General features: G+C 34.2%; 3 protein-coding genes across 6 annotated transcripts; 2 read left to right on the top strand and 1 right to left on the bottom strand.

Annotated features, from left to right (window-relative positions):
- Positions 1–516: 516 nt before the first annotated feature.
- Positions 517–1,056, top strand: LOC125590627 (secreted RxLR effector protein 161-like). The gene has a single exon (XM_048764261.1). It carries the CDS (start codon positions 517–519, stop codon positions 1,054–1,056), a length of 540 nt encoding a protein of 179 aa, XP_048620218.1.
- Positions 1,057–5,963: 4,907 nt separating this feature from the next.
- On the top strand, positions 5,964–11,319 carry LOC106411167 (probable mediator of RNA polymerase II transcription subunit 15c). 3 transcript variants are annotated; one of them, XM_013851870.3, is made up of 12 exons: positions 5,964–6,140; positions 6,717–6,848; positions 7,239–7,341; positions 7,468–7,570; positions 7,725–8,738; positions 8,842–8,915; positions 9,007–9,081; positions 9,155–10,000; positions 10,094–10,411; positions 10,493–10,675; positions 10,753–10,838; positions 10,907–11,319. In XM_013851870.3, the coding sequence occupies exons 1-12, from the start codon at positions 6,103–6,105 to the stop codon at positions 11,115–11,117; spliced, it is 3,183 nt and encodes a 1,060-aa protein (XP_013707324.1). In that variant the 5' UTR covers positions 5,964–6,102; the 3' UTR covers positions 11,118–11,319. The 3 variants fall into 3 exon arrangements, with proteins under 3 accessions (XP_013707324.1, XP_013707326.1, XP_013707327.1); XM_013851872.3 differs by having other exon boundaries at positions 5,972–6,140; positions 6,722–6,848; XM_013851873.3 differs by lacking the exon at positions 5,964–6,140 and adding an exon at positions 6,148–6,344.
- Positions 11,320–12,227: 908 nt separating this feature from the next.
- BNAA06G30740D lies at positions 12,228–14,707 on the bottom strand. Of its 2 annotated transcripts, none has more exons than XM_013850204.3 (3): positions 13,881–14,028; positions 13,581–13,669; positions 12,228–12,535 (listed from the first exon to the last, which is right to left on the bottom strand). In XM_013850204.3, the coding sequence occupies exons 1-3, from the start codon at positions 13,902–13,904 to the stop codon at positions 12,385–12,387; spliced, it is 264 nt and encodes an 87-aa protein (XP_013705658.1). In that variant the 5' UTR covers positions 13,905–14,028; the 3' UTR covers positions 12,228–12,384. The 2 variants fall into 2 exon arrangements, with proteins under 2 accessions (XP_013705658.1, XP_022562950.1); XM_022707229.2 differs by lacking the exon at positions 12,228–12,535 and adding an exon at positions 12,616–13,201 and having other exon boundaries at positions 13,881–14,707.

Genomic DNA, 14,707 nt, shown 5'->3' with positions numbered 1-14,707 from the left:
GTACAAACTTAGCAAAGCACTATACGGTTTGCGTCAAGCTCCGAGAGCTTGGAACATCAAACTCGACCGTGTTCTCAAGGAGATGGAGTTCACGAAGTGCACCAAGGAACCTGCGGTATATCAAAAGAAACAGAAGGGGGAGCTTCTGATCATAGCTATATACGTTGATGACTTGTTTGTAACAGGGACTTCACTCAACGTTATCAAGCAATTCAAAGATGATATGTCAAGAAGATTTGAGATGTCAGACCTCGGGAAGCTTACATACTATCTTGGTATAGAAGTAACGCAAGGAGCTGATGGCATTCACATCAAACAAGAAGGATACGCGCAAGGTATACTTGTCAAGACGAAGATGGAGTCATGTAACTATAATCATGTTCCAATGCACTATCAAAGGCAGAGGAGGAGCCTGAGATTGATGCAACATCGTATCGAAGCATCATAGGATGCTTAAGGTATCTTCTTCATACACGACCGGACTTGGCGTTTTTGGTTGGTGTATTAAGCAGATATATGCAGAGTCCAAGAGAGAGTCATGGAGAAGCAGTGAAGCATCTAATACAATACATAAAGGGCACTACAGAGTATGGTCTCTTCTTCAAACGGGATGGAACAACGGAGATTACAGGTTACAGTGACAGCAGCCATAACATAGACGTTGATGATGGAAGAAGCACTACAGGGTTTATGTTCTACCTAGGAACATCGCCGATCACGTGTACATCGTGCAAGCAACCCACAGTGGCACTCTCTTCATGTGAGGCGGAGTTCATGGCAGCTACGGAAGCTGCAAAACAAGCAATATGGTTAAAGGAGTTGATGGTCGAGATCATGAACAAAGAAGACAAGAAGGTCGTGTTGAAGATTGACAACAAGTCAGCGATAGCCCTCACCAAGAACCCGGTGTTTCACGGTAGAAGCAAACACATACTCTCGAAGTACCATTTCATTCGAGAATGTGTGGAGTTCGACTTTATCGAAGTGAAGCACGTACCTGGAGTGGAGCAGAAGGCAGACATACTCACTAAGCCATTGGCAAGGATCAAGTTCTAAGCAATGCGCAAGTTCATCGGAGTTCAGAAGATCAACATACCTAAGATTCAAGTTGGAATTAAGGGGGGGGAATGTTGGATAATTCCAATTAACTTGAGGAGCAAGTTAACTCATTAAAGTGAAGTTTGATGGGTTAAGGAAAAAGGAAAACATATCGAGCTTAGGAATGTTTCCATATTATTATTAGGAAAAAATGTAGCTTCGCCCTTAGGAAAAGATGTAGCTTCTTCCTATATAAAGAGTTCTCATGGAGAGATGTTTCATCAAGAGAAACACATTGAAAGGTTTAGTTTTGAGAGAGTTTCTAAATCTAATAAGAAGAGAAGTTCTTATAATCTTTGTGTGTTGTGCGATATGAATGTGATCCTTAGTTTGAAGGGGAGAATGTGATATAACAAACTAAGTCTCACATTGGAGAATTAGACAAAGAGAGTCTAATATATAAAGAGTTGTCCAACTCTAATAGTAGGAGGCCTTTTGGGAAGAAAACCAAAAGTAAATCTACGTGGCCAGTCTCTAAGGCCCAAAATGAACAATATCGTATTAATCAGATAATATAGAGTTAGACATGAATTTAATAAATCTCAACAGTTACATCGTCTTTACAATACCATCACTTTATTTTATTGATATGAATTCGAGTATAGTCAAACTGAACAACCGCATATACGAAGACATCCTCTTCATGCACACCAATGGACTACCATGTGGTGTGCTTTTCGCCTCCCCACTTAGACACTCATGTGGGGTTTACATTTTAATGCAACTTACTAAAGATGTAAGAAAATTCTCAAATTTAATTGTGTTTGTTCGTGATCATATGTAGTTAGGTGACATAATTGTTGCGTGACTGGAGATGGTTTAATCAATCGCAGAAATGATCTAATATAAAGTAGCGATAGGTTTATGACTATATGATTATTAAATTTTGTTATAAGGAGTTACAGTTGCCTGTAACATACCAGAAATATTAAAATGATTCAAATATAATTATGCAGAATCAATTACAGAAATTTATGCTTGTTCTTGATCATATGTAGTTGGATAACATGAGCTGTAGCATTTGGGTGAAAGAGAAATGCGGTTTATTTTAGTTTATTTTAGTTTATTTTCACAAAAATATCACTCAAAAGAAAAAAATGACTAAAAAATGTTTTATTAAAAGATAAATATATACATTTATACTTTAAGATTAACTAATTTAGATTTAAAATTTAGTGTTAAGGGGCAAGATTTTGAGGCTGGAGTATCAAATGTTAAAAATTAAAAATTAAAAATTAAAAAAATTCAAAAAAAAAAAAACTATTTTGGTCATTTTATTTTTGAGGACTATTTTGGTGACAAAAATTTAAAATAACTATTTAAGAGAATTGTTCATAATAAAATAATATAAGTTAATTATAGTATTTTCTTTTTTAACAATGAAATCCTGCTCCTAGGTAGACTCATAATCTTCCTCCTCAACCCATTTACCAGACAATGTTATTTTAGTTCTCTTTCCATTCTGGTAATCGAATTCGAGATCTTCCTAACTTTTCTCTTCCAAATAGTTAGGTGATATGTTGATTGAACTGTTGAAACTGAGTGCTAACGATTGTATTGTTTTGAATTTTGACCTAAGATATATTTCAGATTATTCAACCATTTCCGAAAAATGATGTTCAAATAAATATAAATTGTTTGTTTTTTATGTGATAAAAAAAAAATATATAAATTGTTTAGATATAGTGTATAATATTATATTTGATCATGCATGTAAGCATGTGTGTTTGGAATGGATAGGTATTATAATGAATGATAAAGAGAACAAAAGAGGAAAAAGGTGACTGTTAGCCCCAAATTCACGTTGCCCCCTCGTGGCCTTAAGGATTCCAAATCAATTTTGTGTCCTTATGGTACGATCTGTGGGCTGATAGTAACATCCTTGATGTGATCACTAGCCGGCCTTTTTTTCCATCGTCTCCATTATGTCTTCCTTGAGATTTTCTCTTTCACATATAAAATTCTATAATTAAAAATCTACAATAAAACAACTATAAATTTGAATCACAAATGTTCAAGTTCAAATTGATATATAGCCAACTGTTTTTTTTTGTTGCATGCGGTTTTCAGCAACTAGAGAACAAGACTACAAACTTTAATTAGATGGTACAATAGAAAAAAAAATCTTACAAAACTAATTATTAGGACTTTAGAGAAGCAAAGATGATAATGGAATAGGCTTACCAAATTGAAAAAAAAAAACAATAGTGGATATTAATGGCTATGGTTTAGTGTAATTACGTAAGGTCTAGACTGATTAGGTGGAGGAGAAAACGAGAAGCTCTTTAAATGTTAGCTAGCTTCATTTTCAATTTCGAAAACAAAATTAACGATCAAATTATGTAGAAGACTTATCAATCATAGAGTCGGAGCGACAATATAAAGCTGATATATTAATTCTAGGAGGAATTAAGCCTAGTTTTAAAATTAATTAAATCATAACTACTATATCCACGTAATAACTTATTTGGGCTTCTAACAAAGTTATGTGGGCTGCTCTAGTATTATTATTTTTCGACAAAATAAGAATATATTTATATCATAGGTATTTTACAAGATACAAACACAATTTTATACAATCATTGATCCAATTATAGGAAATTGAAAATAATTTCGATGAAAGAGTGGAGACTAATAAGCTTTCCTAAGAAAGGCTTATAAGCTAACAGATATAATAACCAGACTTAAAATTGAAAACCATAGTGGAGATTGGAAAGTAACCATGCTTTCCTAAGAAAGGCTTATAAACTAACAGATAAAATATTTATGTTCCTCTTTCACATACTTTCATTGGCTATCATCTTTTAGATGAAACTTCAAAATGCACTTAGCATTACTTTTACAAATACTGTTGATTTAAAACTTCTTGTTGATGTATCTGGACCTTGTCTTCTCACTAAAACCAATATATGTGAATGTACCCATTATGTTAAAATTCCCCCATGCTCATGATCAGATAAGCCGATCATCCAGTGATTCCTTATTGTCGTTACGGACTTAATTAATCATCTAATTTAATTCCTCTACCTAAATTTATATGGGCTTCTTTATTAAATTTAAGTCCATTGGACTATATTTTCTTTCTTTGTACATCAGTAGAGCTATTGGTTAATTTTACTGCAATTGTGCTTCTACATAGTTATCGGCCCACGTTATAGCAAAACAAAATTGTATAAACCTAAGACTTTGTTCTTTAATGCAGTCTTGTGTGGATGTTTTAAATACTTTACGATTTACGAAGGCACATATAGTTTTCATATTTACAATTTATACCTATACGATAATCAAGGGTTGAATTGTAGTTTTTTACTATGTTACATGGAAACGGAAGCGGGTACGCGGAAGCGCAAACGTATGGAAGCGTAGAAACGAGATTTTTCGAAAAATTAGGAAGCAGGTACGTATTGGAAGTGTATATCCATATGTATATATATATATATATATATGTGTATATATATATATATATTAAAATATAAGATTTAAAAAAAAAAAAATTAGGACTAAAAATTATATGTTTTAAATTTAAATAAATTATTTATTCATTTGTAATAATTTTGTAATGATTTCATATTAAAACTGTGAAAATAGACATAAATTAAGTTTAAAAGAAATTATTATATTAATTATTGTTAATGCTTCATAAATAATTGACACAATATATTTGAATATATGATATATGTTTAATAAAAACCTCAATACATAAAGATAATTTATAGTATTAATTTTAATATTTATATATTTATATCCTCTCTATTCATTACTATTAAAATTTTGATTTTACAGAAATTAATAACTACGATTATATTTTTATTAGTATTCAACCTTGTATTTTTTTTTAAAAACGGAAGCGTGATTCCAAAAAGGAATCATAAGCTTCCAACGTGTTTTTAAAAAGAATATTTTGGAAGCGCTTTGGAAGCGAGATTCCGTAAGCTTCCACAAGGTTCCGATTCCGATTCCGGTTCCGAAGCGGGAAGCGAACGTCCGATCAAGCTTCCCTGCAACGTAGGTTTCTTATAACAATCTTTTATTTTATTTTGTGATATTTGGTCATAACTTTACCAAAGGAATCAAATAAGAAAACTTCTCCAGCAAAGTTCTATGGTGGATTCTGAAACAAAGATATCATTAGACGAAATGTTTAATTATATTCTGACCATTTCCTCTTTATGCACTTCTTGAGCAACTTTAAGTCATTACTCCACACTTATCTCCTTGTAACATTAGCTAAGTCTCTTATACATCACACATTCTCCTTGACTCTGCACTTTCGACAAGCTTTTCTATTGTTCTTGGTGGGCTTTCTGCTATGTTTAACTTGGAAAAAGCTTTCTTCTTATCCCTTTGTAACATTAATTAACTCTCTTATGAATCGCACCTTCTCCTCAACTCTGCACTCTCGACAAGCTTTTCTATTGTTTTCGGTGGGTTTTCTGCTACGTTTTATTTGGAAAAAAGCTTTCTTCTTATCAACACATTAACAGGTGTTCAAAAAAAAAAATGTAAGGCATTAACAATTTAACATAATTAATTTCTTGCAACATATTTGATCATTTTTCAATCTGAGATCACTTCTAATGTGACACATTCATGACATGGTAAACTTCTACAACGCTTATTCAAACTATCATAATTATTTATTTCCAATATATATAAGAATTAATAATAATGATGTGGTAAATTGTGATTGGCTTGTTTCTTGCTTACTTGTCGAAATCTAAAACCCAAATCTAATGACATGATAAAAGCATACAGATTCATTACTAAAGGGGACCAAGTAATCTGACACCTGTCGTACTTCACAGATTTGATTAATAATAATAAAATCTGAGACTATATATAAATATTCCTTCCTACGTGTAGTCTTTTCTTCTTCAACCAATCTTTTTGTTCTTTTTCATCTCTCGTGTTTAACTTAGGTTTTGCCTTCTTCTTATATCAACCCCTCTCTAAATATCATTGAAGCTTTCTCAATCTATTCTTTGATTACGTCTTCCTCAATCTATGGATCTTCCTCCTACTACGATCTCTCCGACGGTCTCGTGGGTTTCTTCTCCTCCTCTTGTAGTTTTCCTCTGTTTAAAACTGTAGGGTTTTGCTTTAATTAATAATCTCAGTTCTGTTTTGTGAAACCAAACATGGGTTTTGTCTTGTTCCTATAAAATTTTGAAGTTTTTTTTTTCTTTATCGAGAGTGTCTCCAAAGCCGAAACAGAGCTTTTGGTGGATTGTGATCTAATCATTCTGGTACCCTGTTTTCTTATTTAATGGTCTTGCGTTAATCATATCATGTTTTTGTTACTGTGATCAAATCATGTCTGTTTCGCTTTTGGTGTTTAGTTCTCTAGGTCTAATGTTGAAACACACACACACACACTTGCAAGTTGTTTGATTGTAATGCCAATTCGAAACTGATGATTTAACAAGGCATGGTTTCTCGTTTAGGTTAATGTCCGAATGGCCTAACTGGCACCAATTAGCCAACCGCAATACGAATCTGTTTAAACGTTATTTAAATGATTTCTTGATACTAATAACAAGTTGAAACAATGGTTGCTTGATTGTGTGTTTTTATTTTTTCTAGTTGAGGGAATGTCTCTGATCACTTCTTGTTGATAGGCTAGACTTGATGGAGGGGAATTCTAACTGGAAGCCTAACCAACCAGGCGGAGACTCGCTTGCGAGTAACAATGCCAATGATTGGAGATCACAGCTTCCGCCTGATATGAGGAAGAAGCTTATTTTGGCAATGTAAGCTTTAACCTCTCTACCAGATTAATATAAATACCAATTATATAAATGCTTAGAGAATCCATTATTACTGATTCTTGTTGACAAGAAAGAACGGTTTTGAATAGGGTCATGTCTTTGCTGTGACCTTGTAAGCTTGCACATGATAACACTTCCTACATTACACCAATAAACATTGCAACAGTTAAAGCATAAGAGTTGTGCATAAAAAGATCATTATAATTTTCATTATTGAAGTGACAAAACCTAACTTTAACCTTTCTCGCTTTCAATCTGTCTAGAATATCATGGCATCATCACTCTGTCTAGACTATCAGTTTTGTAACAAATCTTATATATATAAATAATATACTTGATGCGTCAATGATAATTGTTCTCATGTATGTGTAGAGTGGAAAAGGTGAAGATATATTGTCCTACACGCCACCCAAATGACATTAAAAATACTGCCTTCTCATTTGAGGGAAAGATCTATGCAGCGGCTACAGATAAGGTACTCAAATACAATTTGTTTTTTTTTTTTAAATCTATTTATTACATTCAGAATCTGAATCTTAAAATAGGATAATAAACCTCAGCCTTGTGAATATAATTTGCTGATCTGTCTCCTATGTCTTAGGATGATTACATGCGGACAATTAAGGGAAACATAATGAATTTCGACAGAAAATTCAGAATGCAGTCTGGTTCATCAGTCAATGGAACTAATACTCCAGCTCCAGGTAATATGATAAGTTATCATTGTTTTGGTATTTAGCAGATCATGTTGTAACATAACTCACATCCTGTGTCTAGAACTGTTTCAAATCATTATGTTTTTTCACAATCTTTTTTTTAGCTTATTAAGTTTTGTTTTGATGTCTTTAATCTATACAGCAGCTCAAGCTCTGAATCAAGTGCAATCAGTTCCCACCTCGTTGCCATATACACAGACTCCAACAAGCCAACAGTGGTTACCTCAAAACAACAACAACATCCAGAGAAATCTCAACATTTTTGAGTCTTCTGGTTTGCCTAATCAGGTCTCTTCTGCGGCTCAGAACCTAAACATTCAAATGGGTGAAGGAGTTCATTCGAATCTTCTTCCCGGTTCTCAAAGACATGTTCATGGAAGGGAACAGCATCTTCCTCAGCAGCCACAGAGTTCCAACTACTTCCAGAATCAAATGGATCAACAGCTCTTGAAAGAGGAAGTACAACCTTCATACATGCAGCAACAGCATCACCAGCCAACTCTGTTAAAACAACCTATTCAGCAGTCCTTTCCTCAACCTTCCGCTCTTTCTAGTCTACCACCATCAGGCCAACAAAACTCTCAGTTCTTGTCAAGACAAAATCAGTTTCCGACCCAGCGGGTCCATTCTAGTCACCATCAACAGCAGATGCATGTGCCATCTCAGGAACAGAAACGACAAGAACGAGAGCAACTCACTAGCCACCTGATGAATGGTCAAGACACGCAGCAGAATCATCTAACATCTCAACAAAACAATGGAGAGCAACAAAGAGCTTTTAGAGTATTTTCATCCCAGCAGAACAATATTGCTAGCTTTCAAGAAAGGCCACAACAGAATAACAACATCAAAAACCTGCACCAGCAACAACGCCTTTATTCTCACAGTAATAATGCTTCAGCCTTGCCCTCACAACAGCAGCAACATAATGTGCATGTATCAAGTTCTTTGGGGGCTCAAGGCCAAGAGGTGGGACAATCTCAACAAATGATACACCAAAAATACCAACCACAACATACTATGCACCAGACTCAAAACAGAATCTCACAGCAACCTTTAGATGATACACAAAGGTTTCAAGCATCAGGTTCTTTGCTCCAGACCCAACAGAATCAGCCATATCAATTACAGAGAACCTCTCCAGCAAACACATCTAGTATGTTTCCTTTCTTACCAACTTGGATGATAAATGTTTTCTTATAGTAATCACTTTGTTGTTTTTGCATATAATGATTACACCAATACTTTTTTTTTTGTAGCATCTCAAGATTCTACAGGCCAGACGGTAAATGCTAGTGGTGGTGGTGACTGGCAGGAGGAGACCTATCAGAAGGTATCTACACATATTAACATCACAAACATGAAACTATAACTTATCCATTGTTTATTAATAGTTTAAAAACTTCTCATCATTTTTCTTGCAGATAAAAGCCCTCAAGGAGAAGTATATACTTGTAGTTAGTGCACTGTTCCAAAAATTATCTAATAAATTGCGAGAGGTACTTCATTCATAAACCTCTTATTATTCCGTTTCAATCCTAAATAACCTAATGAAACCATTTTGTTTGCCAGATCGATGCTCATCCTCAACAAAAGATCCAACATGGCCATATGGAAAAGCTAAGGGCGACCAAAGCAACGTTGAAACTAGTTCTTGTGTTCTTAAATGTCCCCAGGAATGCTATTACAGAGAGTCACAGAGAAAAGTTTAGTATCTATGAGGAACAGTTATTGAGGTTCGTTAAGCATAACCAGACCGTGACTAGGAGGCCAATGCAGCAGCAACAACAAGTGCATCTCCCTCCTCCTCAGACACATCAAACACCATTACAATCCCAAAGTGGTCATCAAGTCTTCCATGTGCCGCAGTCGTCTACAGTATCTAACCTTACCACCTCACATACAGCAATGCCTCATTCGTCGCAGACAAGGCCTACGATGGAACCAAAAGAGGAGACCAACATTATGACGTTACCTGCAAGTAATCCTCAGCCTAGTATGTTTCAGCAGAAGCAGTTTCATCATCTCCCTATGCAACAAAGGCAGCAGCAACAACCACAAACGAACCATCAGCAGCTTCATATGCCTAAAATTGAGATGAATGATGTGAGGATGAGTCAAAGGGTCAACAACAAAGCTGGTTTGCGTCAGCGCCACCTTGCAAAGCCACTGTCTTCTCCTCAGTTGGTGGACCAGCAGATTCTTCCCCCAACATTCAACAAAAATGGAACCTCATCACAGTCTGGTGGCTCTCCCTTTGTTGCACCTTCCTTTGCTCCATCTCCAAATCTTGGTGATCCTGAAAACCCTATATCCGTTGAGTCACCTTCCTCACATGATTACCAACTCCAACCAGCAGCTCAGGAGCAACCTCAGGAGCCACACGCAGAACGGCCTATTGATCGTCTGATAAAAGCTGTGAGTGTAGAAGTCATATACAAGTTTTAATATCTCCCATCTTATCCATTTTACTAATCCTAATGTTAATGTGTATCTGTGTGGATTTGCTAGTTTCAATCATCATCACCGGAGTCCTTGGCACAGTCGATTAGTGAGATGAGCTCTGTCATCAGTTTGACAGATAGGCTTGCTGGTTCTGTCCAGTCCATCGGAGGATCTAGAGCTCGTGTACCTCAGGATTTGAGTGAGAGGACAAGGTTGCGTTTGCAACGAGGAGAAACCAATCCTACTAATAAGAGATTCAAGCGGTCAATCACCACTCAGCCTATAGATATCACATCAGAAACTGAAAGCTACAAACAGTTCAGTAGCTTGGAGTCTGAAGTTGACTCCACTGCATCATCTGGCTCAAAAGCTAACAAGATTGAGGTAATAAATATCTGGATCCTGTAAACTCCTTTACAAAAGAAAATGAAATATCGAAAATAAAGCCATTTATTGTTCTTGCAGCCTGGCTTGGCCCTCTTGCAAGAGATCATGGAAGTAAATGGGAGACTTGTAGAGACAATGGTAAGCATATGCAGTGAAGATGTTGGTCCAAGTGAAGTTACTACAGGAACAATAGTCATGTGTTCTTATGCCCCTGTGGCTCTCTGTGACACATTCCAAGCTCTTTACAAGTCAGGACATGTAGTAAGTCTCTCTAAACTTCTTCTTTCACTAGTTTTTTCTCAACTGTTTATGTTTTTTTTTTTTAATGTTTGATGCAGTCACAGATTCAGCCGTTACGCTTACTAGTTCCTGACAACTACCCACATTCACCAATTCTTATTGAAAACATCCCCTTTGACTCTAGGTACATGAAACTTTAGTATAAATTTGATCACAAGTTGGAACTAAACATTTTATTATTATGTGTTTTAGTGTAAACAAACATGAGGATTTGTCCGCGAGAACAAGATCAAGGTTTGGTTTGTCTATGAAGGAGTTTTCAGAACCGATGTCTTTAACTGAAATAGCTCAAGCTTGGGATGCTTGTGCGAGAGCGACGATGGCCGAGTACGCTGAGAGGCATGGTGAAGGCACTTTCAGCTCCAAGTATGGTCATTGGGAACCTGTTTTGAGAGCTTCATGAGCACTCTCTCACCAAAAGGTATGGGATTATGCACAGAGATGAAAACTTTAGGTTATCTTATTTGACTTGCGGTAGAAGAAACATCAATATGTATGCTTTTTGTGAGTGCATAAATATCGTTATAGACAAATTGTATAGACTATTTATGGAGGTGTTTACCCAGTGTGGATGATTCCATACTCCATGCAACATTCTTCTAATATATTTATAAAGTTGACCAAAAAAAACTAGAGAATTGACTTGAGATTATTCAACTATCTACATCCAATTCTATGTGCGTATTCATACTTGAGAATATAAACAACTGTATTTTGATTCAGATATAAGCAACAGTTTTTACAAAATTAATTTTAGATTTTTCTTTCCATTGAAAAGATAAAAGACTTTGTTGCATAGTCTAACCGAGTAAAAGATCATAATCCAATTTTGTAGAACGTTCATGATTAGCAGCATGCACAAGATTAAAGGTTCCGTCTTTTACTGAACAACATATGATTTTAAGAACTACATGGCCATGTTAAGACATGTTTCAACTTTTTTTATCATAAATATTTAACAAGATGATCTGAAACTAGCTATTAGGCCTGGGCACAGATCGGATATCCGGAAAATAAATAGATATTTGCGGATAATTACGAATACTTACGGATATCTCATATGTTTTGATTAACACAAAATAATCTTAAAATTTTGATACAAATTTGTTTTGTAAAATATTTTTTTGCATGATATATATGATAAAAATTAAAAGAAGTAGTGAATCTACATATTTTGTAAATCTTTTGAACTTAGTTAACAATTATAATAACACAAATTTAAGAAAAAAATTATAATTATCATAAATGTGTTCTTTTCTTTTTATGTAATACTTTTATATAAGTAATAGTGTGAATAGAATTTATCAAATCATATGTTAGAATAATAATTATATAATTTTATACATTAAAAACTTTAAATATAATCAAGATATACACGTACTTATATATTGTCAGATCGGATCGGATATTTGCTTCCCAAAATTTTAATATTTGTGATTTGCTTCAATTTTAACGGATATTGATTTTTTAGTATCTACTTTGATTCGAAAGTTACGTTTACGGATATCCAAAATTTTCGGATCGAATCGAAACGAATAACGAATCGAATCAAATTTAACGGATAAATTGTCCAGCCCTACTAAGTATTACAATACACATTAAGCAATCCCAAACTAGATTTAATTTGTATAACGAGTATATAAGTAACTTTTACGATAAGGTGAAATAGTTTAGTTGTCCTCTTCAGAGAAGAAACGGTTGAGAGAAGGCATAACTTGAGGTGGACGGGTCCTCAAATACTTGCGAAGATTGTGTTGTGCATATTTTTCTCCTTCATCTTCATTTTCCAGAATTCCCATTTTTCTGTTCTCTTTACTTATCCTATAGTTTTTACAAAAACAAAGAAAAACATTAGCATAGTATATACTTTAAATAAGATACTAATTTAGAAAATACTAAACGAATCAAGTATTAAATAATGTGGGTTAATGTGGGTTAATAGTTTTTTAATACTTGATTCATGAGATGGGATGCTTTCATTTTGCAATGAGATTGACAAGCCCAATAAAGTTCCAAGGCTCTCATCTCTTCCTAGCAGTTTCACAGCCCACTTTGATGTGGGGTGGATTGGTCTCCTTGACTAATCTTCTAAAAATGTTTGGTGGGTTCAGTAGCGTTTTTACAGAGACATATTTACACACAAAGTTTCATCTTTCTTGTTCGAAGAGTAGCCTTTCTTTCCATTTACCGGTGGGTTCACCGGGACCATCATGTTCATCCTTTGCTTCCTTTTTAAGGAGTGCTTTCCCTCCAATCTTGTGGAGGTGTATGTCCATATCTATAACCGTCTTGCTATCTTGTGAAGCGGTCCGTTCGGGACCTGAAGATGCAGCGGGATTCGTTTCGACGAGTTTCCGAGGTGCGGATTGGATGTCAACGTCACAATTTAAGGTGACTATTTCTCTGCTGTCCGACCATGTCGTGAAAGCTACACTGACGCATTCAAGCACCGTCTTGAGTTCGCTGTCATCTTCTTCTTTTGAAGACCTATCATTTTTATCTTTTGCTGTTGTAGTTTATGTTTTCAATCAAAGAGGATGGACAATTTCCTCTAGTATTTGTAATCAATCAAGTTGAACTTAATGAAAAAGTTGTGTTTCAAAAAAAAAAAAAAATGTAACCCACGTATTAGTGGAGTTTTAAAGTAACTAAAGACAAACTAATTACGCATATTACATAGCCGGTCTAGTCACGACGGTGGTCCGAATCAGTTTAGAATTTTCAAAATCATATTTTCTACATGTCTGATCATTACACTAGAGAAAATATTCATTGTATTATATACACTGTGTGCATTTCCTTAAGTTTCATTCCTTTCAAACTATGGAAAAAAAATACTATTAGAATAGACTGGATGGAGACCAACCTGCAATCAGGGTTTAATAATGCATTCCTTGTGAGTTGAAACACAACCATAGATGTTACAAATCCCATTGCTCCGAGAAGAGGGTACACCTAATTATTTTTAGTTAAGGTTAAGTTAAACAAAAAATAATGTATTTTTTATTTACTTGATTATCTCAAATCAAATTTTGAAAAACATCCTAAAAATAATTTTTTAATTATATATAATTTTTTGATACGAATATGCTAGACATATGTATCGTTTCAATTTCGAAAACAAACACTTATAATCATGTCTACAATATTACTAGTATTTTCTTACCTCAGGTCTCACCCAACGCCCCATTTCAGCTGGTCCTTTTTCTCTCTTTTTGAGGACAGTGATCAAAAGCGAACTTGTATCCTACTATCAACTTTTTGTATATCTTCTTTTTTTTTTATTATGTTGTGTGAGAAATGGGAGAATCAATACGTATATATAGCGGGACGACATAGAAATACAGCAGTCCATTCTCTTAAAATTGATATTTAAAACCCATGGACTGTATTCCTGTGGGCTGACTGTATTGATAATGGTCCAACTTGAAATACTTATAATTAGTTTTAAGTATTTACCATTTAAGAATCTTTTTTGCAAAATAAAGATATGTTTTATATTTCGTCTTGCGTTGAGCTGCTTAATACAGTAAGAAATCTAATAAAACAAATAACATGTATATAACAACATAAATTATATGGTAAATAACATATTTATTTTGTCAATAAATACAATAACTAGTGAAATTATGAAACATTTCTGGTGATAAAGCCTTATTTCTAATTAGACATTGTAAAGTCTTAAAGCTACTTGCCCCAAATAAATAGAAAATATTGAAGGTACGTTTAATTATCAAGTAACTTGGTTAAGAAATAAGAAACATATTTTATCTAAATCCGTGGGCAGCTTTCTTTATTTTTCTTTCTATCTTTCTTGACTTTTCATCTTTTGAAAAATTTTGACGAGGTCAAGTAATTTAAAACTTGATTATTGTGTCAAAATAAACCAGAAGAATAAATCTCAAACAACACTTAAATATGTAATATATTAATAGTATATTTTGAATTTTGAAAACAAATCAAATGAATCATGTGAAACAAATATAAATAAAT

The sequence above is a fragment of the Brassica napus genome, chromosome C7 (genome assembly GCF_020379485.1).
Source record: "Brassica napus cultivar Da-Ae chromosome C7, Da-Ae, whole genome shotgun sequence".
NCBI lineage: Eukaryota > Viridiplantae > Streptophyta > Magnoliopsida > Brassicales > Brassicaceae > Brassica > Brassica napus.
The sequence above is the reverse complement of the archived record's forward strand: the minus strand, read 5'-3'. Positions and strand labels throughout refer to the sequence as shown.

Excerpts from the sequence above, each read along its gene's own strand:
- LOC125590627 (XM_048764261.1), top strand. The coding sequence starts at position 517 with ATGCAGAGTCCAAGAGAGAGTCATGGAGAAGCAGTGAAGCATCTAATA.
- LOC106411167 (XM_013851870.3), top strand. The coding sequence starts at position 6,103 with ATGGATCTTCCTCCTACTACGATCTCTCCGACGGTCTC. Across the intron at positions 8,739-8,841 it reads CTCTCCAGCAAACACATCTA|CATCTCAAGATTCTACAGGC; the intron begins GTATGTTTCCTT and ends TTTTTTTTGTAG. Across the intron at positions 10,676-10,752 it reads TTTACAAGTCAGGACATGTA|TCACAGATTCAGCCGTTACG; the intron begins GTAAGTCTCTCT and ends TGTTTGATGCAG.
- BNAA06G30740D (XM_022707229.2), bottom strand. The coding sequence starts at position 13,904 with ATGGGGCGTTGGGTGAGACCTGAG. Across the intron at positions 13,670-13,880 it reads GGCGTTGGGTGAGACCTGAG|GTGTACCCTCTTCTCGGAGC; the intron begins GTAAGAAAATAC and ends AAAAATAATTAG. Across the intron at positions 13,202-13,580 it reads TTATTAAACCCTGATTGCAG|GTCTTCAAAAGAAGAAGATG; the intron begins GTTGGTCTCCAT and ends TAAAAATGATAG.